General features: G+C 47.3%; 1 protein-coding gene and 1 long non-coding RNA gene across 2 annotated transcripts in view; one reads left to right on the forward strand and one right to left on the reverse strand.

Moving 5' to 3' along the window:
- The window catches only part of CACNG4 (calcium voltage-gated channel auxiliary subunit gamma 4), a 41,516-nt gene that overhangs the window by 7,447 nt on the left and 10,292 nt on the right, over positions 1-23,777 (reverse strand). Inside the window, exon 2 of the mRNA XM_085077335.1 lies at positions 3,203-3,286. Coding sequence (XP_084933461.1) covers positions 3,203-3,286 — 84 coding nt within the window. The remainder of the gene's footprint in view (positions 1-3,202; positions 3,287-23,777) is intronic.
- LOC146429361 (uncharacterized) lies at positions 9,732-11,394 on the forward strand. Its single transcript, XR_014855539.1, has 3 exons — positions 9,732-9,819; positions 10,935-11,108; positions 11,214-11,394. It is a non-coding gene; the product is annotated as an uncharacterized LOC146429361 (long non-coding RNA).

Raw genomic sequence — 23,777 nt, forward strand, 5'->3', positions numbered from 1 at the left:
TGGAAGGAACTTGTCAGATGTGCCAGATATAGGGGGTGGGTTGTTCCACTTGTACTAATAATCTCCAGAGATAATTTTTCTATAGTAGGTAATTAATGTGAAGAGAAACAAAACACACAGTGTTCTCTACCTGAAAAAAAACTCCACAGTATATTTTTTCTTACAATGTGTACTTTTAGCTCTGAAATTTCAAAGGAAGCTCATAAGGTACCACGTAGAATTTACATATGTCTCCTGATACTGGTAATAAAATGACAGCACATCAAAAAACATTAAGGCAATCTGGTTTTTGCTTTCTCCCTGGCTTTTCCCCCCCCTTGTTTACCGTCCTGTCGGTTTGCATTGCCTGCTGTGCATGCTATGTGTGGTGACACCTCCTTCGGTGGAGCTGCAGCACTGCTCCTCCCCATGGGGCTGCAAACCCTGCTCGCCTCAGCCTTTGCATCTCCACAAAGGCAGGAGCAGGGGAATGGCTCTGGAAAGAGGATGCTCTAAGAGGATGCAGGAGAGAAGGGCAGGGAAGTGTGGAGATGCCCCTGAGATGGTGTCCCCTGCTCGGACAGAGCATGACATCCCCTCAGCACAGTGGGGATGAGATCCTTTCTGCAAAGGGAGAGCTGCTGGTGCTGTGTGAGAGGCTGGGTGGGAGCAGCTCGGGAATTGTGTGCCCAAAGGAATGCAGGAGACCAGAGGAGCAGGGGATGAGGGGAGCAGGAGCTGAATGAAGCAGGGGATGAGGGAAGCAGGAGACAAGGGAAGCAGGAGCTGAATGAAGCAGGGGATGAAGGACACCAGGGCACGCTTGCCATGGGGGATGTGGTGGCAGCCTGGGGACCATGCAGGCTCTCCATGCTGGCACTGGGACATCTGCTGCTCGCTGGGCCCTGCACAGGCTTGTGAGGGTTTTTTCAGACACACAGATTGGCGTGTGTTGCCACAGGGAAGGTTCAACAGGAAGGGTCCTGTCTGAGCTCCTTTGCACTGTCAGTTGTCACCGCGCTGTCGCTCGCTTGGTTTTGCAGGGAGCAGCTTGAGCACCAAAGGGCAAAATCCAAACTCCTGCTCCTGCCCACTCCCTGGACAGAAGTCTCCTAAAATCAGTCACTTTTGTCACTGATTTCCATGGGGTTTTGAACCAGGGCTTGGTCCTGCTAGCACTACAATGTTTGCATTTCTCTGAAGCCCATATTAAGCTGAGGACTGTGGAAGAGGCTGAGACCCCTCATGCTGCTCTTTCAGGAGCACAAAATACATGAGTGTTAGTGACTTTGTCTAGGCCAGACAGGAAAAATAAGGATTAGTCCTAACATGTCCCTCTGAGAAACTGTGCCAGGAAATGGCCAGATGGAGCCAGCAGACTGCAAAGGTGTTGCAGAGGGCAAAAACAGGACAGCAGCTCTCACGTCTCTTTTGAAACAGGATGCAAATATCCTCCTGTCTTGGACAATGATTTGGTCCCTATTACATATAGGTATGAGCTCATCTCCTCTGGATTTAGACACATAACCTTTCAGTAATCTCTAAATCAAGTGCATGCATGGGAAACTGCAGTTCTTCCTATGGAAGGTAAAGCCAAGGAGCTTTGTCTCCGAGCAGACTGTGAGGTGAGCTCTGCTCTGTGGGGAACATGCTGGAGACTGATTTTGCAGAAGACTTAAAGGGTTGGACCAAGTTGTTTTTAAGATCTGTACTTAGTCACTTTTGCAAACAGCTTTTAGGAGCAGCCATCACAAGCACACTTACAAACAATTTACAAGTCTCGTGTCTTAACATGGAGCTGGAGACTGTTTTTCCCAGTTCTCACTTTTCCCTCCATATAAAAAAGGCATAATGTGCTTTTATCAAGATGGTACTTAATTCCTCTTTCCTTTTACTAATGATGTTTGTTTCCTAAAGCTGACTTGGCATCAATTTAACATTAGTTCCAAGGCTTTGTATGAAAGATAAATGCAGCTGTGCTCACACTGCCTTTGCCTGAGCTCTGAAATCGTGTCACCCGGGTGCTATGACTGATCTAAATCGACAAGAGCAAAGAGGAAAAAACATCTGGGTTTTCTGGTGAAGCAAATTTATCGGAGATTTTTTTTCTTCAGGTCTTAGCAACTAGAAGTTGTTGCCCAGAAGTGAGCAGAAGGGCAGAGTGGTTCTCTAAGTGGTGTTTCAGGTAATTAATATTGTAATTGAGGAGTTTTCTGCCTTGCCAGCAGCATTATTCTCAGCTCCCTGATCTCCCAACACCTTGTGAGCTGCAGCTCCTCTCCTGCTAAAGGGCACTGCTTTCAGCTTGGCTGCTCAGCTCTTTTGCTCACAAGGAACAGGCAAGGAGTCCTCTGGGGAAGGGAATCTGACTCCAAACTGCAGGATTCATGGTTGGGTTCCAAGACTTCCCATCAGCTGAGAGAATGGTCATGGGGAGGAGATGGAGCAATTGCCCTTATTGCAGGCAGGTTGGTGGATGAAATCACTTCTGGGGGGAATTCTGTGGCAGCACGGAGCAGCAGGGCTGGCAGGCCAGGCAGGGAGGTGGCAGGCCAGGCAGGGGGCTGGCAGGCCAGGCAGGGAGGTCACAGCCCCTCTCATGCTGGCATTTTGCTCTTAGCTGCAGAAATTTCAGCTTCCTTCCTAAAGTGCAGTAATTTCACTGCAGGGGGAAGTGGCTGAGCAGCTGCAAAGGATGAGGTGTCAGTGAGGGTTGGGTTTAAGCATTAGGAAAAGCTTCCTAATAGGCTGCAGCCCATTCCTCAAACCTGCTTTGTTACACCAACCCTATAAACACTCCCTCTGTAAGATCTGGGCATGAGAGCTGTAGTTCTCATTTGAAAATTTGCAATATGATGTTTAGAGAATGGGCACCAACACCTTGAGCACTCCCCTGGCTGAAGGAAACCCTTGGAAAAAATCCTGGAAACCCCATGGCAAGAGGGTTGGAACTGGATGGTCTGTAAGCTCCCTTCCAACACAAACCATTCTGTGGTTCAATGACTCTGAAATGGGAGTCCCCAGGGGTGATGGTTGTGTCAGCTGGACTTGTGGCACCACTGGGCTGTGCAGCCACTTGGGCCAGGGCTGCAGGGAGTAAAACTGGGGCTGCTCTCTACAAAGAGGAGAGCCAGGGCAGCCTCTCTGGCCACACCCGTGTGCTGGGAATCACTGGGAATCACTGGGAATCACTGGGAATCACTGGGAATCACTGTTCACTTACGGAGAAGGTATTCTGAGCTGTCATGGTCATAGTCATTGTCTTCAGGGAAGTGGTTGATTCGGAAACAATGGCCTTTGTAGATTCCTAAATGAAAACAAACAAAACATAAGGACCAGAACCAGGTAAATGTGCCTTTTTTTAACCTGTCAAGAAACAATCTCTGAAGTCATGAATTTTGGGCAGATTGGGCTGAAGGAAGGGACAGCCAGGATTCCTGGGCTCTTTTCTGCAGCCACTTATATTGTTCTCTTGAGTTTTTTAATCTCTAAGTGCTTCACTTTATCAGCGCTGTGCTTATCTTACAGGCATTCTGAGTTTGCAGAGCTCCTTTCTGTTCCCCACTGGCTCTCAGGCTGGGTCTCTGCTCCTGCTGGGGCTCCCAGTGCCAATCTCGCTCCCATCATCCCTCCCAGCTCATCCCAGGGAAGTGCTGCCTTCCCTTATCAGAGCTGCTGAACACTGAATTGTCTGAGGCCTCTTCAATTACTGTCCAGGCCACGAAAACAAGTCCATAAATCTCCTCCTGCTGCAGTTTAAACCCACATGTCCCACTAGGGTTGGCTCAGCTTTTCATGGCATATTTGTTGAGTTAACTGGGAGGTTGTGCAGCAGTCAGGGCACAGTGTGGGCTCCTGATACCTGCAGGGACAGCACTGGACAAACCCCTCGCTTGGCTGGACACGTCAGCACTTTGTCCAGGAAGAAGGTGAAGTTTCCATGAGCATCCTGTGCTCCTTTCTATCACATTTACCCAGTCTGAGCTGCAGCTGGGTGGCTGTGGCACAGGGAGCCACACGGGGATCTCTCCCCAGAGAGCTCCCTGCAGCAGAGAGCCCTGAGCTGGGCTTGTGCCTGGTGCTTTCATTATTCATTAACCACACATCACCCAGGCTGAGCTATCCTGCACAGGAGCCTCAGCGCTCACAGCCTGAGCTGGCAGAAGGATTTTAAACCCATCACTTAATACTCCTTTAACAGAAGCACAGCTGCAGTCTGTAGGATATAAATGTGGATTTATTTCACTACCTATTACCAATGATTACAAAGATCTCAAAAGAATTACTAATCCGGCGGATTTAAATTGCACCCTGTGAGTGTCAACTGCAGGTTTGCTACTACAGCGCATTTAATTCTTCCAGTAAATGATGTATTGGCTCTAATTGCAGCAGCAGCAGCTCAGCTTTCTCTGCACAGCACTTCAAAGGCTGGCAACAAGATGTAAGTGGCTCATGTCACATCTGGAAGTGACACACCTGTCCTGCTGCCAGGTGGGGAGAACACTTCAGCTGGGGCTGCTGCTGGGAGCATCCCTGTGCTGCCCATGCAGGGCTGCTGCTCCTGATGGCTCTGGGCCAGGGCAACCCAAAACTCAGATGGTAAAGGTGCTAATTTTCATGGCAGTTCACACAACAACACTGAATCACTCCCAGCATCACAGAGCCTCTGAGACTGGATGGTCATTTCACTGAGTCTCTCCATCATGGTGTGCAATTTACAGGAAACACATTCAGAGAATTATTTTTATCCTCTCTATTTATTAAGGAAAGAAATCTAAATAATCTTCTGATCCTTATTTCCTGTGGAGATAGGCTTTGAATGACTGTGCTTGTGTGTGTATGGTGGGGCCACCTCAGTCTGTACATTCTTCTCTGTCTGCAGGTATTGTATTGTGTCCTTCTCAAACTGACACAAGGCAGGGTGAGATGGGATGTTAGGAAGAAATTTGTCCCTGGGAGGGTGGGAAGGCCCTGGCACAGGGTGCCCAGAGAAGCTGTGGCTGCCCCTGCATCACCTGGGATTTGGTGGAAAACCCATCTCCATGCCCTGGAATGTAAAGCAATGCAAAAGAAGAACAGCCATGGTATGGCAGAGGTGGCAGAGAAGGAAATGCCTCAGTTAAAGTCAGTCATGACCCTTCTGCAGCATCTGCACGAGGGCTGAGCTCCTTGGAGTTCTTCTCAAAGGCTTCTCAGCAGCTGTTCTGCAGAAATGTGCAGCAAATGTGGCCACTGGTCCATGGCCACCGAGGCACAAAGCCATTTCCCACCCCAGGAGGTGATGTGGGAGAGAGATTTTCTTCCTTGCTTGAGTCTGGGGATACATTCCCTTATATCCTTGGGAGAAGAAGATGGAATTTTTAACTCCTACTGCTGTACCCACTAGAGAGAGAGAAATAAACTGCAGTCACTGCCTAACAGATACTAAAATATTGAGAAGCACTTCTGGATACCTCTTGAGAGTGAGATATAATATCCCACAGAGATGCTGTAAGTATTACTCCTTTCTTTGAATGATTACTGATATGTTTTTAATGATGCTTTTAGAAATACAAATATTAGAATGCATTTTTTTCCTCATAATAGTAACGACTTTGTTCTGAATTTTGAGCCAGGACTTCATTAATGATAGTAAAGAGGAGAATTTTCTGAAGTGTTGTTGATGGTGTAAGAACAAATTTTTGCCACTGGTTGCAGCATACTTCACTGGCATTTAAGAACTAAAAAGCATTTCTGACTTGGTTTTACTCTGTGTTCAAGGGCTTCTCTGACAAGGTTAGTACTTCCCAATCTCACTGAGTGTTGTTCAGACAACTATAATTAGAGTGTGATGTAGTCAGATAATGTGATAAGGGAGGGAACTGTAGTGCCTAAGTGAAGATTAAGCTTTGTTTTGGGGTTTGAGATCTCAAAATACATAGAGGTTTCAACAGCAAATCAAAGTACTGATCCCAAATTCCAATGACACACTGCCTTCTCCTTGCTCTTTCTCAAATAATCCTTCAATAATCCTGCCTCTACCACTGCAGATTGTTCACTGGGCTTTTATTTTGTGATGACTGAGAGTGAAGGTTAATGCTCAGGATGCAAATGCTGATTAATTTGGTGGCCTTGCTTACAAGATCCCATTGCTGTGCCACCATCAGCCATGGCTTTGAGAACAGCCATTTCCTGTGGTGAGAGTTCATCAATGACAACATTCCCTGATGCCCTGGAAGTGTTTGCACAAATCAGCACTGCAAAGCAGAGCCCTCAAATGTCTGGCAATATTTATCAACGCAAGGCTGTACTTTTGTTTTCTCCCTGCCCTGATACTGAAAGCTCTACACAACAAGATGTTCCCACAGCATTGCTGCTCTGTTGTCATTTACAATCGGTTTCCACCTCTCCAGACGGAGCAGCTCTGCAGCAGAGGGTTCTGTCTGCAGGGAACTTCTGTCAATAGCAATTTCTGTCTCTCTGTGCTGAGCAGGGCTTACAGGAGGAGATATCCCATAGCAGGGGGAGACACAAGGAGAGAGGGGCTGAGCTGCTGCCTCTGCTCCATCATCTTTGCACAGCCACTGCCCCATTAACTGTTTCAGCTTCCAGCCCTCCTTCATGCAGTGAAACACAGGGTTTGGGACGTGCTGAGCCTTTCTGCTCAGACACTTGTGCCCTCCTTGGACGAAGCTCTCCCTGCCAACACCACATTCCTGAGCAGCTGGGGATGCTTGCAGCACCCTCCTGCACTCTATTAATAGTGTGGAGCAGGGGATTCTCCCGAAGGAGCTGCTCTGCTGGAATGAGGGTGTGAATGTCAGCTGCACAAGTGGCAATGGCTGCAGCAGTCACCTGCAGGCAGGTGAACACAACCATCCACCCCAAAACCCCACCAGCCAGCTGATCTCTTTCTGGCAAATGTGGGACTTCTGGGATGGTTTGGAGACATGGAATGAAATTATTTTCAGGATCATTTGACAGCAAGTGCTTGAGGAAACAGGGAATACAAGTTGCAAGGAGCTGACTGTATATTAAAAATAAGGCAATTAGTAAAGTACCATGGGAAATTTGGACCGATGGTTCTGCTTGTTGCATCTATTCTGTGATTAAATACTGTGCCTCAGCTCCAGAGCCGACTGTCAGCCTGATTCACTGCAACACACGAATATCAGAATGTTTAAATGACAAGTTTTCTGAGTATATCAGTACAGAGAAGGCTGACTGACAGATAGCATCACAGAGCACGAGACAAGCGTGACATGCAGAGCTGGAACACAAGTTGCCTGAACACAGTGTCCATCCCAGCACAGCGTGCAGGACCAGCTTTCCTTAATGGCATGGCTTTACACTTGCCTTGGACATCAGTGGAGAACCTCTATTTATAGTGAGTGTCTCAGTGCTGGACTCTGCCAGCGGAGAGGAGAAACAGTTGTGTGTTTTTTCCTTAGGAAGATTTCTCTGCTGACAGGTCCTGAAGCCCTTTGCCGAGTGATTTGAGCAATAGTGAGCAAAGGAGATCTGACCTGCCAAAAAATGTTCATCTCACAAAAAGATCTATCTGTGCACTGAGTTCATTTGTTTGATTTTCCACCAGTGCAGCTCCCCTGTCTCACTGGTCTGACACCACAGCACACACAGCTGCTGGCTTGGCTTCCTTTCCATTGCTCTTGTCATGAAATAACCCTGGAGAAGGGGAAAGGGAGATGCACCTCCTTTTGCTTTCAGAACCTGCTCTGTGGTGCTGGTGGTCAAACAGGGGCTGTTCTAGTCCTCAGCTCTACCCTCAGACCACAAGGAGAAGCGTTAGAGATTTTCCTGTAGCTTGGAACTCTCAGTGTTGAACTGTCCCAGGTCTGATTATTTGTCTCCTGCTGGCTGCTGAGAGTTTCACAAGGCTGTCCTCAAGTCACTCCAATGAGCACAGATCCCATGAGCCTCTGCCTGGGGATGCTTAATGCTGTCATTAGAAAAGAAATCATGAACTATTGATGCAGGTCATGTGCAAAACACACCTCATGTGAATTTGCTACACCACGAGGCTGCTGTGAGCTGCCTTCATCAGCACAGAGGATGGAGCCAGCAGAGGAAGAAGCCTCGGGAGGTTAAACACACATTTATTGTGTGTCTGCCTTTGAAAAAGGTTTGGCTGTTGTGAGAGCTGGAAACTTCAAAGCATAGGCTGTTTTTGAGACAGATTCTGTCTGACACCCCCGGAGTCCTGCCAGTCCTGGAAATTTGTCCATGTGACAGTTTGTATTTATGTTTCATCCTGAAGATGGATTTGATGAACAGCACTGCTCATACCTGGGGTTACTGTCATACTTTTGCCAGGGCAGGTCCTGTGTTGAGAAAATGTTCAGGACCTAAAAAGATTAGGAGTTTATTGCCATAACTCTGGGCTACCAGCTGGGCAGGATGAGCTGCCTGTGTGTGTCATGCTCAGGCCAAGGCAAATTCAGCTCAGCTGAGTCTTTAAAAGGAATTTATCCTGATTCTTAACCATGTTTCTCTACAGGTCTTGAGACAGCGAAAAAACTTTTATTTCACTAATAGAAGTCCTTTCCTTCTTTCTCTATCTTTTATTCCCTAGCTCAGAACTCACTTGTTCTCATTGCAAGGAGCTGAACTGCCTGCTTATGGACCACATTCTGATTTCACTGCAGTGGACTCAAATCTGTCTCACCCAGTGGTATCAGAATCCGGCCTACTCCCTTTCGTTTGCTTCCCATCTATTTCCCGGGCAGAAAGAAAATTATTTTAAAATGTTGAAATGTATGAAATTTGCCCCACTTTCTTCCTTAGGAGCTGTCATCTCAAACAAACCCTTTGGGTTCTTCTTTTGATCTATTTTCAATTGTCTGGTGGGCAAAGCAAAACTCCTCCTCAAGTCTCTTATTTTCTTATCTTCTGCTGTGACATGAATTTCCCCTTTTTCCAGTCCTCCCCCTCCGCTGCCTACAGAGCTTCCTCTGTTCCCGGCAGTGCCCTGGCTGGCAGGTGAGGAGCAGCCAGCCGGGATTTGCTGCCTGCTCCATTTTGCTCCTCTTTAGGGTTTCTAAAGGCAGAACACCTTCCTGGTGAGCTCAGAGCCTCGGGAGAGCTGCGAGGAGCTGGAGGAGATGCTGAGCAGCTGCTGCTGCCCACGCTGGGCTGGCAGGGAGCTCCTGCCTGGCCTTTCTTCTTTATTCTCCTGCTCCCCATTCCCCTGCAGCCTGGCAGGAGCACGTTTTCTCCAGGAACAGCTCAGTTTATCTTGTCATCTGATGTGCTCAGTGCCACGGTTAACCTCGCTCCATTCTCTCACCTCTGTGTGGTAGTTAGTGCTCCCTCCTGTATTTATCGTGGATTTTCCATGAGAGAAGAGACTGCCTTACACCACCACTCCCCAGCATTTGGAATATTCTAATCTGCTTCCCCCAACTTGCCTGCACTGTGGCAGTGCTTGATCTGATTTCCTTTCTCCTCTCCCTGGTGCTCCTGGACAAAGCCCTCTCTGTTGGGAGCACAGCTCCTTCTTTCACTGCAGTGCCACAGGACGAGGGCTCTGCTCTGCTCCTTGCAGTGCTTTTTTCCCAGTGCTCTCAGACTGCAGAGAGCTCATGCTTGGCGTGGCCAAAGAGCCACCTCCAGTGGCCACAAAGCCACCCCCAGAGGCCCAAGTGCAATTCCATGGCTGTGAACAGTGACTGGTGAGGTTCCCACCTGGGCAGTTTGACCTTCGTGTCACAACCACCCTCTGTCAGCTCTCCTGAGTTTCCTGCAGCCCAGATGTGATGCCTTAGCTGATCTCCTCCAGCTGCCAGGGGATGTTTGCTGTTTCCCAAAGCTGCCCCAGAGCAGCAGACACACCTTGCTTAGGTGGTAAAGAAATGCACTGTTCATGGAATGACAGAATGGTTTGGGTTGGAAAGACCTTAAAGCTCATGTTGTTCCACCCCTGCCATGGCAGGGACACCTTCCACTGTCCCAGGCTGCTCCAAGCTCTGTCCAGCCTGGCCTTGGACACTGCCAGGGATCCAGGGGCATCTCTGCTGTTGGGGGGGTTGACTTCTAATTCTGACAGGAACAATTTTACTCTTGAGCAATGTCATTTTGGCATTCTGCAATCCAGGATGCACCAAACACTGTTTTATACAGCCTGGTAAAGCATCTCCAGATTCTGGCTCACCTACACCAGCAGATATCCCAGGAAACGCCTACAGAGGCTCAGTCACTTGTAATTCATGTGTAAAACACGCAGCCTCAGCAGCTGACCTCCTGTGTTCAGCTGGGCAAATATCATCAAAGATGCTGTGCATTTGTATTTCTGTGCAAGAAACAAACAGATTCAGAAAGGATGCTTTGCCAAAGATGACTTTCAAATTCTCTGACAGCCTTTTGTTCCATTATAAGAATTTGAGACCTTGAGTGATGTTAGAAAACCCATGGCAGCAAAACTCATTTCCCAAAGATTCACCTCACCTGCACATCTGGGAGCTAATAAAACACATCACAGTGTCTGCCTGCTGTCCTTTGAATTCTCTTCAGTCATTACAAAACTGCTGCCAAAAGTACTAAGTGTCCTTGTGCTACCACAGTGAATACCAATGGCACCAGGGAAATGCAGGACAGCGGCAGAGCAGGAGAGTTGTATGTTACATGTTGGTTCAAGCTACTTAACTCCCAGTTTCTTCAAATATTTGTCTCATAAACCAGCATTTTGGCCACAGAATTCATGACTGAGGTTATCCAGCAGTGCTCCTGTCCCTTCCCAGCTGCCTTTCCTTGGCCAAGCAGCAGATAACAGTGTGAAACTCCACGGGTGCTGCTGATGGCTCTGCCTATTACCATTGCAATTAGCTCCTTATCAGCCACATCCTCTCATGCTGCTGCCTGGATGGCAAAGTGGGGGAAATTTCAGGGGGTTCTGTTTTAGTTTTTTTTGCTGTTCCTTTTAATGGAGCTTATTGAAGGAATGACTCTGTGTTTTCTAGGGAGAAACACTGACGAACTTCCAGCCCTGACGTTCAGTTTGCATTTTGTAAATCAACTGCCCAGGGAAACAGGGGCAATTCCTCAGCCTGGGTACCACATGCTTGTTTTGGGGCAACACTGGTGGTGCTGTTGGAGGAACATTTTCAAGGCAGAGACAAGTCAGCCCTGCCACGGTGAGCATTCCCTTGGCTCAGTCCCAAGAAACTGTCAACATCTCTAGTTTGTCGTGGGGTTGTTAACTCACTTCTCTGTGTCTGCTTTTCTATCTACCACCACAGCCCACACTCGCTGTGCTCTGCCTTCACATCTCGTCTCGTCCTGCATCTCCTGCCACAGTCCTTCAGCCCAGCAGTTTGTCTCACCACTCACTGCCAGATTTTGCTCTGCTGCCACTTTGCTGAGGCTGTTTCTGGGTGGCTGATATATAATCCTCCTCGTCCTTTTAAAATGAATTTGGAGCTCGGATAGAAACCTCCATTAGAGTTCTGTGGTTGGCTTTCCTACCTTAGCTAAAATTAGTCTGACGGTCCAGGAGCTGGTGTTGGCTCCTGAGGTGAGAGCTTCATCCATCAGAGCTCTGAACTGAAACTCCAGTGGCTTTCCAGCTCTTCCATTCTGGCTCCAAACACCTTCATCTAAAGAGGTACTTTAGTAACTGGCAGTGCTTTTGGCACACTATGTCAGAGCCTGACTTGTTATTCACAACTCTGAATGGCCCCACAGTGACCATTGCTGCTCCAGCACCTCTGTGGGAAACAAACTGTGCTGCCCTCAATGCTAGCCAGCATTTGGACCAAAACCAGCTTTCCCCCCAGTATTCTTGACCCTGACAAAGATTCACTGCTACAAAGGCTGCTCCTGCAGGGAGGCTGCTGCCAGTGCCTCAGTCACTGTGAGAGGCTGGAGTGCCAAAGTGCACTGAGCACAGCTCTGAGAGAAAACCCTCCTTCTGTCTGCTGAAGTTCATGTGCTGCAAAATGACAAATCACGTTTATTTTCACAATGTCAAACTGTGCCTTTCCCCTGCATTTGCACAATAGGAATCAAGTTTCCCTCAAGGGGCAGTTTGGTTTTTATCCATATGGTTTCCCCTCCTTCGGTAAGCCATCAGTTCTCCCTCATTAACATGGTGATCAGCCGGATGGCTTCACCTTTCAGGATCACAGCACGTCTGCACATCCTGTCTCACGGCTCAGCACTTCCTGGGAGGGGGGATTTAAGGAAATTGATGTCTCTTCAGTCTCTGCTGAGTTTATGATTTGAGTCACTGTCATGATCACCTCTGGGTTCTTTCTGCTCTACATGGAACACTCCAGTGCAAGACGTGATGCTCAGTCCACTTAGTCCCCTGTATTTCCTCCAGCTATTGCCTTCCTGGTCTTAATTTCTACTTTTAGACCCTCTTAAATGGCCCTTTTCCCCCATTTTCTGAAACATTTTCATTTCCCACCCGGCAGGGTTTGCAGCTGGCATACAGCAGTCAAAAATGTAAGGAACAGCTCTCCAGCATGAGGAGCTGGGCAATGCTTGGGGATGTTTGGGGCAACAGCCACAGGTTGCACTTAGTGTCTTCCTCTCTAATGGAAAAACCTTACAGATCTGGTCAGTAGAAAAAATCATTCATATTATTCATGGTTCATGCTATTGATATTTTGTTAATAAGGTGATGGTTCATATTATTGATGCAATCTATATTGAGAGTTGATTACTGGTGGTTCTGATTATTGAAGGTGAGATCTCTTGGTGTAGCAAAAGCTTGCAGGGCACTAAATAATTACCTCTCTGCATTAAATGAGTTACTGTCTGCTCCAACAGCAGGGAATGTCTCTAACCTGACATCCAGAGCTGAACTTGCCTTACAAACTTTCTTTTGGCTCATTCATAAACTTGAAAAGTTGGGTTTTTTAAATGAAAAAAGCACGAGGGTTGCACTGGAAAGTAGTGATACAGGACCTTGCTAGTGAATTGATTAGGAATATGAGGATCCTTGGACACTGCTGGAATCCTGCAGTGATCCCATGTCTCTTCAATCCGTGGAGATTCATCCTAAGATGATGGCTTTCAGAAAAACAGTTGGATATTGAAGAAGCAATGGGGAAATAACATTCCATAAATCATCTTAGTGGAAGGGAATGCTTGTAATGTGTCTGTCTTTGGAATGCAGTGACCTTGAGCTGGATCTACACTCGTTCTGGAGCACAAAAATGAGTCTTCCTGGTTGCTCTGCCAGCTTGTTGAGTTATACATAGCAGCGAAGCCTCTAGAGGTTGATCATGCACAATCAGTGATGTGGGACAGAAACAAGAGAGATGACAACAGGGAAACGAAAGGTTGGGAGAAAGGGGTGTGACTGCCAAAGCCTGCTGATGGCTGGATTTGGGAAATGCAAGGCAAAGGTTTCAGTAATCATCTGCACGATGTATTAGTGAGAGAGACACTCCACCAGGAGAGATTAGTGCTGTTGTGCTGCTGAGCTGAATACCCAGGGCTAATGTCTAACCTTGGGAACAAATAGCAGAGCTGCTGGAGAGACTCAGCAGGGTCCAGTGGGAAAAAAATGAAAGGAACAAAAATATTTCGCAATTGTTAAATCCTGGAAGGGAATATCAAGGCAGTATGTAGGGTTTGAACTTGAATTTGAGCTACACTGACTGGGCTATTCCTGATTCCCAGCAGTGTAGGAAAGCCCAAAGGTGCTGTGCCTTCCTGGGGGAAGGCTGAGAGCAATGGAAAAAAAGAGCAGAAGAAGAGAAATTCCCATTCTGCTTTGGGGCAGAATGTGGAAGAATGGGAGGTGGCTCACAGAGGAGGAAAAGAAGCTTGGAAGTGGAGGGAGAGAAAGCTGAGAAGAAGATGGGAAGGATTGAAAGTGAGTGGCTGGAGGCAAGTGGGGACTTTCTGATGTCTGCTCTGAGATTCAGAGCAGATTGGAGAGGCCTGTGGAGACAGGGAGCAGATGGTGACCCAGGTCCTCCCTGAGCAGCCCTGCCTGCATCCCAGCCCTGCCTGCATCCCAATCCTGCCCATCCCATCCCTGCCTGCATCCCATCCCTGCCCATATCCCATCCCATCTCTGCCCACATCCCAGCCCTGCCTGGCTGAAGAGCTGCTGTTCCTTCCAGCCAGAAGGCAAAGGGATGCATAGCCATTGCCTGATGAAAATTAAAAGCCTTAAACTTCTAATTCCCAGGACTGATTTAAATTATTACAGCTGACAAATGACCTAATACATAAAACGGCTACTAGATAGATCTGTTTAAATGAGCACATGCAGAAGAGATTCCATTTGGCTTCTGCACCTGAAACTTCCTATTTCCCAATGCAAACTAAGCAGTGACAAATAAAAATGAGGCTGCAAAACCAGCATGACCTCTTTAAGCTTTAATTATTCATGAGAACTGTTTTCTTCTCTGCTGAGATTCAGAGCAACACATTTAGGAGGGTTCCTCTCAGGTTTATGGAAGACATAAGTTCCTTGTTACACCAGCTAATAAATGCAACTAAACACAATGACCCAACAATATTTGTAGAAACAGCATTTGGGAAAATGTGTTTAATGAATCAGAAGAGCCTTAATCTAGTCAGTCTTGAAAAGCAAAACATATCATGCAAAATTACAATGCACCAAAGCACAGACTCATAAATATTTTATTGTCGAGATTTCTGAGTTCACTTTCAGTATCTCAGAATTGTGTTTTACTATGAAATGTCTCTACCTGCACTGGGGAAGGATAGTGATGATGGGAGCTTTGAGCAATCCAATTTGGAATCTCAGAATTTGCTTTAAATAATGCAAACGAGAGTCCCAGCCCTCACCATCACCAGGCACATCTGCCATTGTGACCAGAAATGCTTTTGCTGTCCTAGGATGGCATGGAAGTGGCTGGGAATGTTTACAGCTGGGAGGAGAAAACCAAAACGTTTTCCTTTTGCTGGGCAGGCTGGACAGAAGGCAAGTCCCCCTGTGGCTCCTGGGACTCCTTCCCCAGGAGCCCTTCCTGTTCCTCCTGCCCTGGTGTAACATCCTCTGGGGAGCAGGTTTGTCCCTGGGTTTTGGGAGAAGGAGAGGAGCAGTTTGCACTGCCTTACAGTGACCTCTCACAGGCTCCACCAGGAGTCAGCAGCAGCTCTGACTGCCCAGGAAGGCTGCCATGCCCAGGGGAGATCTGCAGCTCCTCTCCCCTTCAGACACCTCATCTGGTGCTGTGCAGAGCTCACAGCTCCTCATCTCCAGGTGGTGCAACCTCCTCTTCCTCCTGGAGCCTGCATGGGCTGTCTGGGGCTCCTCAGGCTGTCCCCAGGCTGTCCCTGCTGTGGCCTCCAGACGGGCAGAGGCAGCCAAAGGGCAGCTTTCCAAACCCTGCCTAACGGGGCCATGCTCTGGGACTTACTCAATCTTTACAACTCAGTGATGTGCTGCCAATATATTTTTGCCAAGGAGACAAAAATACGTCTCTTCTTCCTACTCCCTCAGCCTATGAAAAATCTCAGTTGTGTGCACGAAGAGACGCTCTGTGTGTGTATATGTGTATATTTAGAGGGGGAAAAATAGAGTTCCTGTTAACTTATTTTCCAGTTGAAAGTCTGCCTTGTAGCCAGGGAAGCACTGTTTTCATTGGTCATAACTCTAGGCAAAAAAGCCTTACTTTGTGCTGCGCAGGAATGGCAGTGAGGGTGGTGGGAACTGGGAGCAAATCCTGTGACTTCTCCACAGCCCATGTTCTCTGCTGGAGGAGGGATGCAGGGTGGCTTATTAATAATTTGGGGATTTATGAGCCAAAGAGCCCTTATATTAGCAAAGTTGCCTAAAAATGGGTCAAGAAGAGAAGCATAATCCTTGCAAGGTGCTGGGGTTCAACTGCCCAAGGGCCAGAGAGACTCCAGGTACTTCACATGTTAATTAACCCTTCCTACCCCAGCCATGGTTTGGAACTCTGGCTTTGTTTTCTGGATGGTTTGGGTCCTTTAAAACCACCTGGTAAGAAAGGAGGGCTGGAGGCTTTTCCCAAGCTTCCCAGCCACTTTGCAAACTCCATGCTCCAAAAAGGTGTAATCCTTTTCCCTCCTTCTCCTCCTTTTCCCCCCAGACCTTGCATGACTTCGAGGCATCAAATGTTAATGAAAGTTTGCCAGGCTTCAAGGCTTTGAAATGGAAGTTAAAAATACTCGGTGGTGTGGAAACATCCCCTGGCTCCAGCAGCTCTCTGCACCCAGCCTGCCCAGGCAGCAGGGCTTTCTCTCCCAAATAAGCTCTGGACGAAGTTTGCCTGGTGATTGTGGATTACTTCTGCTCTGCAGCCTGGAATCACCGGGTGATGGTGAGCAGAGAGCTCCTGGAGAGTGAGGATGTGCTGTTCTGGGGCTCTGGGGTGAGCTGAGGCTCTCCTGCACTGCTGGCTCATGCAGAGGGCTCAGAGATGGGATGTGCATCCCTCAGGATCAGCACAGCCCCAGACATCACCCTGGGCTGGCCAAGGGGAGGTCTGATGTCAGCTCCCCATCAGGGCTCAGCTCCTGAGCTCTGCTCTGCAGTGTCACTGACTGTCTGGGGCTCTGAGACATCGACTGTGGGCTGAGTTTGGGCTTCCCAGGCACAGCACCTCCTAACCCCTCTGCTCCCTCCTGGGACAGCAGAGCTTTCCTGCTCCCCAGTCCTGCCTGACATGTGCTGCTCACCTGCAAGCACACCAGGGGAACCTTCATGGACTCCAGCAGAGACACTGCCATCCCCTTGTGCTTCAGAGGTGCTTTTCCTTGGATTTCTTTTTTTCTAACAGTGCTCCCGTGACAGAGACCCTGTGAGCTGATATTCCACACCACAGTGCCCTTCTTCTCTGAGAAACACAATGCTCTTTCTCCCTGAGGATCCTGAACACCTTGGATGGAGCCTTGAGCCCAAAGCCACTGCTGGCTGAGCATTCCCAGTTCCCAATTCCCAATTCCCAATTCCCACCCTGGCAGGCTGTGCCAGCTGCCCCTGAGTCACACAGCACCCTGTGCTCCCAGGGACAGCACTGTGCCTTTGGCCTCCACTGACTCCAAACTGCAGCTCAGACCTCAGGGAGAGGTCTGGACCCCAAATTCTGGCCATTCCCTCCCCATGCCCAGGGAGGGAGAAGGGACACAGAGAGAGTGTCCCCAGCCCACAGTGCAGGCCCAGGACAGGGTAGGTGGTACAGGTGTGTGCAGAAAGTTTCATGTCCCCAGGCCTGGGCACACTGCAGCCCTGTGTGAACACATTGCTCAAATTGCTATTTTTGAGCCAGGCACTAGAAATAATTCATGTATGTGCAAGTTAAAATTCTGCTTAAAATTACTCTCTGCCTCAGAAACTTAAAGCTTGAGACATCTACAGAAGCAGATGCTGAATTTAATTTTACAAGGTTCTTTCCAGCTGTTATGATAAGCTTAGAACCTCATCCTGCATTTCTTCACTGTAAGGATCTTTTTTTATTCAAATATCTCCAGTTCTAGTGCTGGCAGAACCACGGGCAGATGCAAGTGTTGTGAAGGATCTGCCCCTTTTAGTGGACTAGATAAAGTCTTGCACCAAACCCTGAGATCCATGATATTTCTTAAAGTGAAGGTTCAAGTAATAAACATTCACATTTTAAGGATTTAGAAAATAACCTCCTAAATACTTCATTAATTTATTTGATGAACCAAGATTTTGGAACGCTCAAGGTATAGGTTTGTGTGTGTTAGCTGTGAGCAACAGTGCAAAAGGAAAATGCTTTTTCATCCATATGAGCTTCTGTAAAGTGTGTTCTATTCTTAGGAGAGTAAACACAACATAAAAAAAAAAAAATGTAATCATTTAAACCGTGCAGGAAAAGAGGCAGGAGTGATGGGAACCTCTGAAATGATAAATGTATGAATTTATTCCACTGCCACTGTGGGGTTTTAAATTAGTTTTATTTTTCTTTTCTTTCTTCTTGTTGACAAGCAGGGCTGCACTGCTCTACAGATCTAATGTTTACAGATAAGGAAATACTGAAGGTCAAAAATTCTATTCTTAGTTATTCTTGTATAAGGTAATCTCCTTGTGCTGGTGACAATGCAGAGTGATCTCATGTCGCCATGGGTACCTGAATCATTCCTGTCTAACAGCAACATTCTCCATTCCCATCCCCTCCCCTGAACTTCTTACGTAGAAAACCCAAAGATATCTCCGAGAAAAGCTTCATATGTGATGCAAATGCTGGGCTGCACCTCCCTCATTGCAGTTGGGGTGATAAATTAGCTTGTACTTGACTGTGACCACGAAGAATTCTGCCGGGAATGCAGACTGAATCCAATGTGTCACTAGTGTTCGCTTAATGCTGCAAATAGACATCAAAACTGGTAAATTCAGATGGGTGACTTTGTCTCCCAGATGGGTGACTTTGTCCCCATGGCAGCCTCGACCAGGGGAAGCACAGCAAACGGAGCTGAAATCCAGATTTTGGGGGAGCAATGAGAGCAGCATCTGCCCACAGCAGATCCTGGCAGGGAAGAACAGGAGTGTGGTGAAAAGAAGGTGAAAAAAAAAAAAGAGAGAAACATTAATTATGTCTTCCCACATCTCTGTAGGTTCAGCTCGGTGCTCTAATACCCACTGGATGGAGCTTTCCTAGGCAGTTTTATAACATCTGAAGGGAAGAAAAGAAACCAGAGAGGAGGCCAAGAGTGGGGCTTGGTGGTGGCAGAGCTCTTTGAACAGCAGCTCTTCTCCCTGCTGCAGCACTGAAGCTTTGGGTCTCTGCTGGAGAGAGCTTGGAGCTGCTGGGATGATGAGGCACATCAGAGATCAGCACAAACACTCCTAGGGGCCACAGCAGGGCTGGGATCAGGACTTCTGCCTGTTCCTGGAGCCACGGAAGGGACTGAAGCCTAAATCTGGGTCTTTGTACTGGAAGTCTTGATAGAAACTTATTTTAAAGGGGAAAAAAGAAACCCACAGCAAGAAGGAAAAGAATACCCTCTGGGAAGGGGGATTGAGCAGTGTGAGCTGCACATTCTTCTTAACATCAGGATTCCCTTTTTACTAAACCATTTCTGGCCCCAGCAGTGTGGAGGAGGCAGGAAAACCAGGTTGGACTTGCAGTTTCTGGAGACAGGCTAGAGGAAATCAGATAAACCAGCTTGTACTACCACCTTGCTGTGAATTAGGGCTGTCCTTGTGCTTCACTTTCATACAATCGATTTTCAGAATAAGAGCCTTCCTTCTACACGGCCAAGGGGTTTAATTCAACCCTGTAATAAATGGGCAGCTAACAACGGGCCAAACTCAGCTTGGATGTTGCTCTAGTTAATTAAGAAGAGTAGCATGGGGGCTGAATTTGGCAGGGAGTGTGAAGTGACTGCCTTCAGAGGCAGGGAAGAAAAACCCTTGCTTAGCTCACTGCATCCAGCTCTTCAAATGCAAATTAACCTGTCAACATCTGCATGCAGCCACCCAGGACAGCTGCAAAAAGGAGCTCCCTGCACCCAGAAGAAGGGCTGGAAATGTTTCGTTCCAAACAGCTATTTTCTAAAATAATTTCTAGTAAATAAGAATACATTTAACGTGGTAAACTGAGCATCTGCTGCATGAAATGAATGGAGGACAGCATGTGAAAAGGAACATATGTCAAGTATGCACTTCAGATGCATTGACTACTTGCCTCGAAAACAGAGAGAATTTAAACATATTTGCAGCAAACACCAAAAAAAATTTGCCTCTGCAACCCAAAGAAAAGCCTCCAATAAGTTCAGCTTGGCCACACCTTGCCTCTCCTGCGGTGGGAGAGAGCAGTTTGCTGGATTTCAGCTGCTGGTGGCTTCTTTTCCTCAGGCACCGTCAGGAATGCCAGCCTGGGTGGCTTTTGTTTGGAGCAAACAATGCCCCTGAACACACTGAAAAACCCAGAAACCAAGTCACTGCTGCAGCCAAACCCTCCCAGATCTGCTTCACAGGAGGAAAGACAGAAAATGCCCCTGTGCCTCTTCCAAAGTGCCTTTCCAAAGTGCCTTCTCTGCAGTGCAGGAGAGGTGACATCCTGCCTGGGACCGACTGGGGACACTGCTGGTGACTCAATCTCTGCCTCCAACACCCTGCAACTCAGGGAAATTGCAATCCAGGATTTCGTTGAGCCCATTATCCTCGGACAAAATCTCTGCTGACTTAACTGAAGCTCTTACAAAACAGGTAGAGGGTAAGGCTCTGCCGAGGGGGAGAGGTTGGATTTCAGCTCCAAAGGGTGAAACTCTTCTTTGCCAAGCAGCATGTGGGAAGAATTTTCAATATAACAGGCCACAGGATAAACTCTGATGTCCCTTTTTTTGGTCAGGGTTCTGTCTGTCTGTCTGCTGAGGTTTGGTTCTGCTGGGATCTCATGGTGAGACATCTCCTGTGGTCCCCTTGGGAGGGATGGAGGGAAACCAAGCCACGAGCAGCTTCTGCAGAAACTGCTGTGCTGTGATAATGTGGTGTAATTAAACAGAACTCCAAAATCCTGGAGTTGTAAAAACCCATGGCTATCAACAACACTTTTACTCATCTGTGAGTTTTCAGGCTGAATCAGGACTGAGCAAAGAGATCATGAGAAAAAGATCTTTGACTCAGTAGATGGCATTGGGCTTTATCCTGCTCACCATGGCACACTGTAGCATCTTGAGAGGAAAAAAAGAGAAAAACCTCTGGAAAACCCAGAAACCCACTGGTTCTCAAGGAGAACCTCGAAATAGAGATATCTCCTTCTGCAAACCCTTGAAGCTAACTCTTCTTTGCTTGGGTTTGCTTCAGTATTTATTCCCCCCGACCCTGGGAATTGCATTTCCAGGAGTGAGGAGCTGAGGTTGTGGCTCTGAGCTGCACAGCCCAGCAGTGGGGCTGGGATTGCATCCCCTGGGAGCAGAGCAGCACAGTGCTGCTATTGACTGAGTGTCCACATGGCAACAGCCCTGCTGCTCCAAGAATCTGATTTCCACAGTGCCCCTGGGCCTTGCCTTGACATCTGCATTGTTCCACGGAGAAATCAAAAAATAAAAATCCACGGGTAGTGTAAACCCAGAGCAAAATACAGAATGCTGTAGGACAGGGCTACCTAATGGTTAATTCAGAAAGGAACATATCATTAAAAACGTATGAAGGTGGCTACATATTGATGCTGTATAAATATTTAAAGGGATGCCTCTCGTAAGGGCAGAGTTCCAAGCTACACCTAAAATAACGTGTGTGAAAGAAAATTAAAAGAATATTTCACCATTTGGACTTGTTTAATCTGCCTTGGAAAGGCTTTTTATGCCCAGCTATCGAACATCAGTACGGGAAAGGATATCAGACAGAACTCATTTTTGGTGTAATTCTACCAAAGTCAGCAGAGTTAAACTGAAGATGATTTTTCTGGCCTTTTAAATAGAGTGTAATTTTCTCCATGGGTAGTTATTAAATGCTATTGAGAGAGACTGCGGCTGCTGTTGGAAGGGCTTTCTGGAGAGGTCACTCTGTCCCATGTGAACAGCACCAGTGAAAAACCAGGAGCTTTGTAGTTTTTACAACTTGCAGAGCTCCTGGAGGCTCTAACTCCAGCCCACGTCACTGCCTGACCCAAAGCTAAGAGCACAGATCTATTCTGAGTTGAGATATCCTGGCTTGACATCCACTCCCACATCAGGAGAATTCTGCCCGTGGAAATCACTGAAATGTTGGAGGGGCATTGCAAAAGAGATCCGTGTGGACATTTGGTCCATCTCTGTCAGAGGGGACATATTCCTTAAATACACTTGCTGAGGCTCAGCTGCTCTGCCTTGACATTCTGGGGCTGTTGGGCTCTGTGTGTTTCTCACCAGCTCTCCTGAGCCCTGGCTGAGGTGGCAATTCCCTGTCATTATTGGGGACTCAGACTGCAGCAGCCTTCTCTGCATGTGGAGCAGTTTGAAGGGTGTAAAAATGCCCAGTGAGGTACCTATTGCATGGACTGGAGGCTGAATACGTCCTAGAGGAAAGGTTCCTGTTTTGGGGGCATTGGGAAGATGTCAGGATCCCTCAAAAGGCACCTCAGGGATCTCCCATGGGTGGCTCTGCCCCTCACACTGTGCCCTGGGCAGGAGCCAGGATGGGTTTCCTCCTGCCTGCACAGCCAAAAACTCTGCCCTCTCTTGCAGAAATCAAGCCCAGTCCTCAGGCAAAGCAGCAGCAAACTTTGGATCATAAATCAGGATAAATCTTGCCTTAAATGGGGGGCAGAACCCAGAGAATTATTTAGCCATTTTACAGAAAGCCTAATGTCCTCTTGGGATGAAAATGGGAACACATGAGACCTCATAATTTATATATGTATTAACTTCCCACTGGTGAAATTAAAATGCAAAATAGTCTCTAAACAAAACTGTGAAGCTCTGTCCCTGGAGAGAGTTAAAAATGAAATGGGCAAAGCATCTCCCACAGGATCTATTCTTACCCTTGTAGGACTTTGGGTTGGATGGTAGGTATTTTCCTTCTCACAGCCACAATGCTGAGCTCCAAGAAAGGATCTGTCTGTGCCATACAGTGGAGCTCAGCAATAATTACCCATTGTGCTCTGTGATGAGCCATCCCTTTGGTTCCTCAGTAACCCGTGCACCTGGACTTTAACTAAAACCAAATAATATGCACAGAAAACATTTTTATGTAAGAGGAGGTGAACATCACTAAAAATCAGAGAGCCTTTGTATGGCATGCCAAACTGCTGAAGCGAAAAAATGTCTTCAGTGAAAGGGCTCAGATGTGAGCATGTTTCAGTGCACAGCTCCAGGAAAAACTCTGATAATAAATGTGAGCTTGTTATCGTTGCTTTTCAGTGGGAAGTAAAGCCGGAAGCAGGGTCGTGCTGGCTAATTGAAGCTTACATTTTCATTCAAGCACTGCATTTTAATTATAAACTGGTGACACAAGTGTCACTTAGTTCCTACCCTGTTTTAAGTGTGCACACGTAGAAAAAATATTTTCAGTTATTAATTTATTCTTGTGATCACATTCATTATCCTGCATTATGTCTACCAGGCACGTGTCTAATGACATGTTTGATACACGCTAATTCTTATGCCTCTTTTAATACAGAGCTTACACAGACATTTCAGGCTGAGCACGGTGCCAGTTGGCCACCAAAACAGGTGCACAATAATGCTATAAAATCAGCATTAGGAGCTGTGTGCCCATATTCTGGCCAGCTGCAAGCACTTGCTCAGCCCTCCCGGGGCACAGCAGCCATGCCAGAAAATGGGATAACCTGTGGCAGTAGCTGAAGCCACTGCTGATGCCTGGAGGTGCTGATGAGAGGTGCTGCTGCCCAGCTCTGGCCCTGATCCTGGACCAGCATCCAACTCCTCTCCCCGATCCTAAAGCTGAGCCCTGTGCTGCCTCTTTGTGTGGCCAAAGCCCTGGGTTAAGGCTTTAAAATTCAGGTGGAAAATTTCTGGCCCATTTTTCCTTCTCTCTGGGGTTTTTGTGCTGTGCCCAAGTACTGTGTCCAGCCAGAACGCTGCCATTTATACACAGAAATTAAAATAAAATGTGGGAAAAGGTCACTGGGAAATGGCTACCAAGAGACACCAAGTAAGTCATTAAAAAATCAGACCAGGACTATAAGTGAAAACAAGGGAAATATCTCTAGAAAGCAAGTTATGAAGGTAAACCTCTTCCAAAGGCATGGGATGGAGCAGGATAGCTGTGTTTTTCCCCTCTTAATTTGCTGCCAAACTATAAAGAGGATTCTGTTTTAATAAGCACCACCGTAGCGGGACACTGCAAATGAATTGTTCGAAAGGATATAATTAGAAGTGGTGCTGTGAACATCATTCCTAAATACTCCATGGTTGATTTCAGGTCTTGCATCCTTAAG

The sequence above is a fragment of the Lichenostomus cassidix genome, chromosome 18, assembly GCF_008360975.1.
Source record: "Lichenostomus cassidix isolate B80296 chromosome 18, HeHo_3.0, whole genome shotgun sequence".
In the NCBI taxonomy this organism is placed as follows: domain Eukaryota; kingdom Metazoa; phylum Chordata; class Aves; order Passeriformes; family Meliphagidae; genus Lichenostomus; species Lichenostomus cassidix.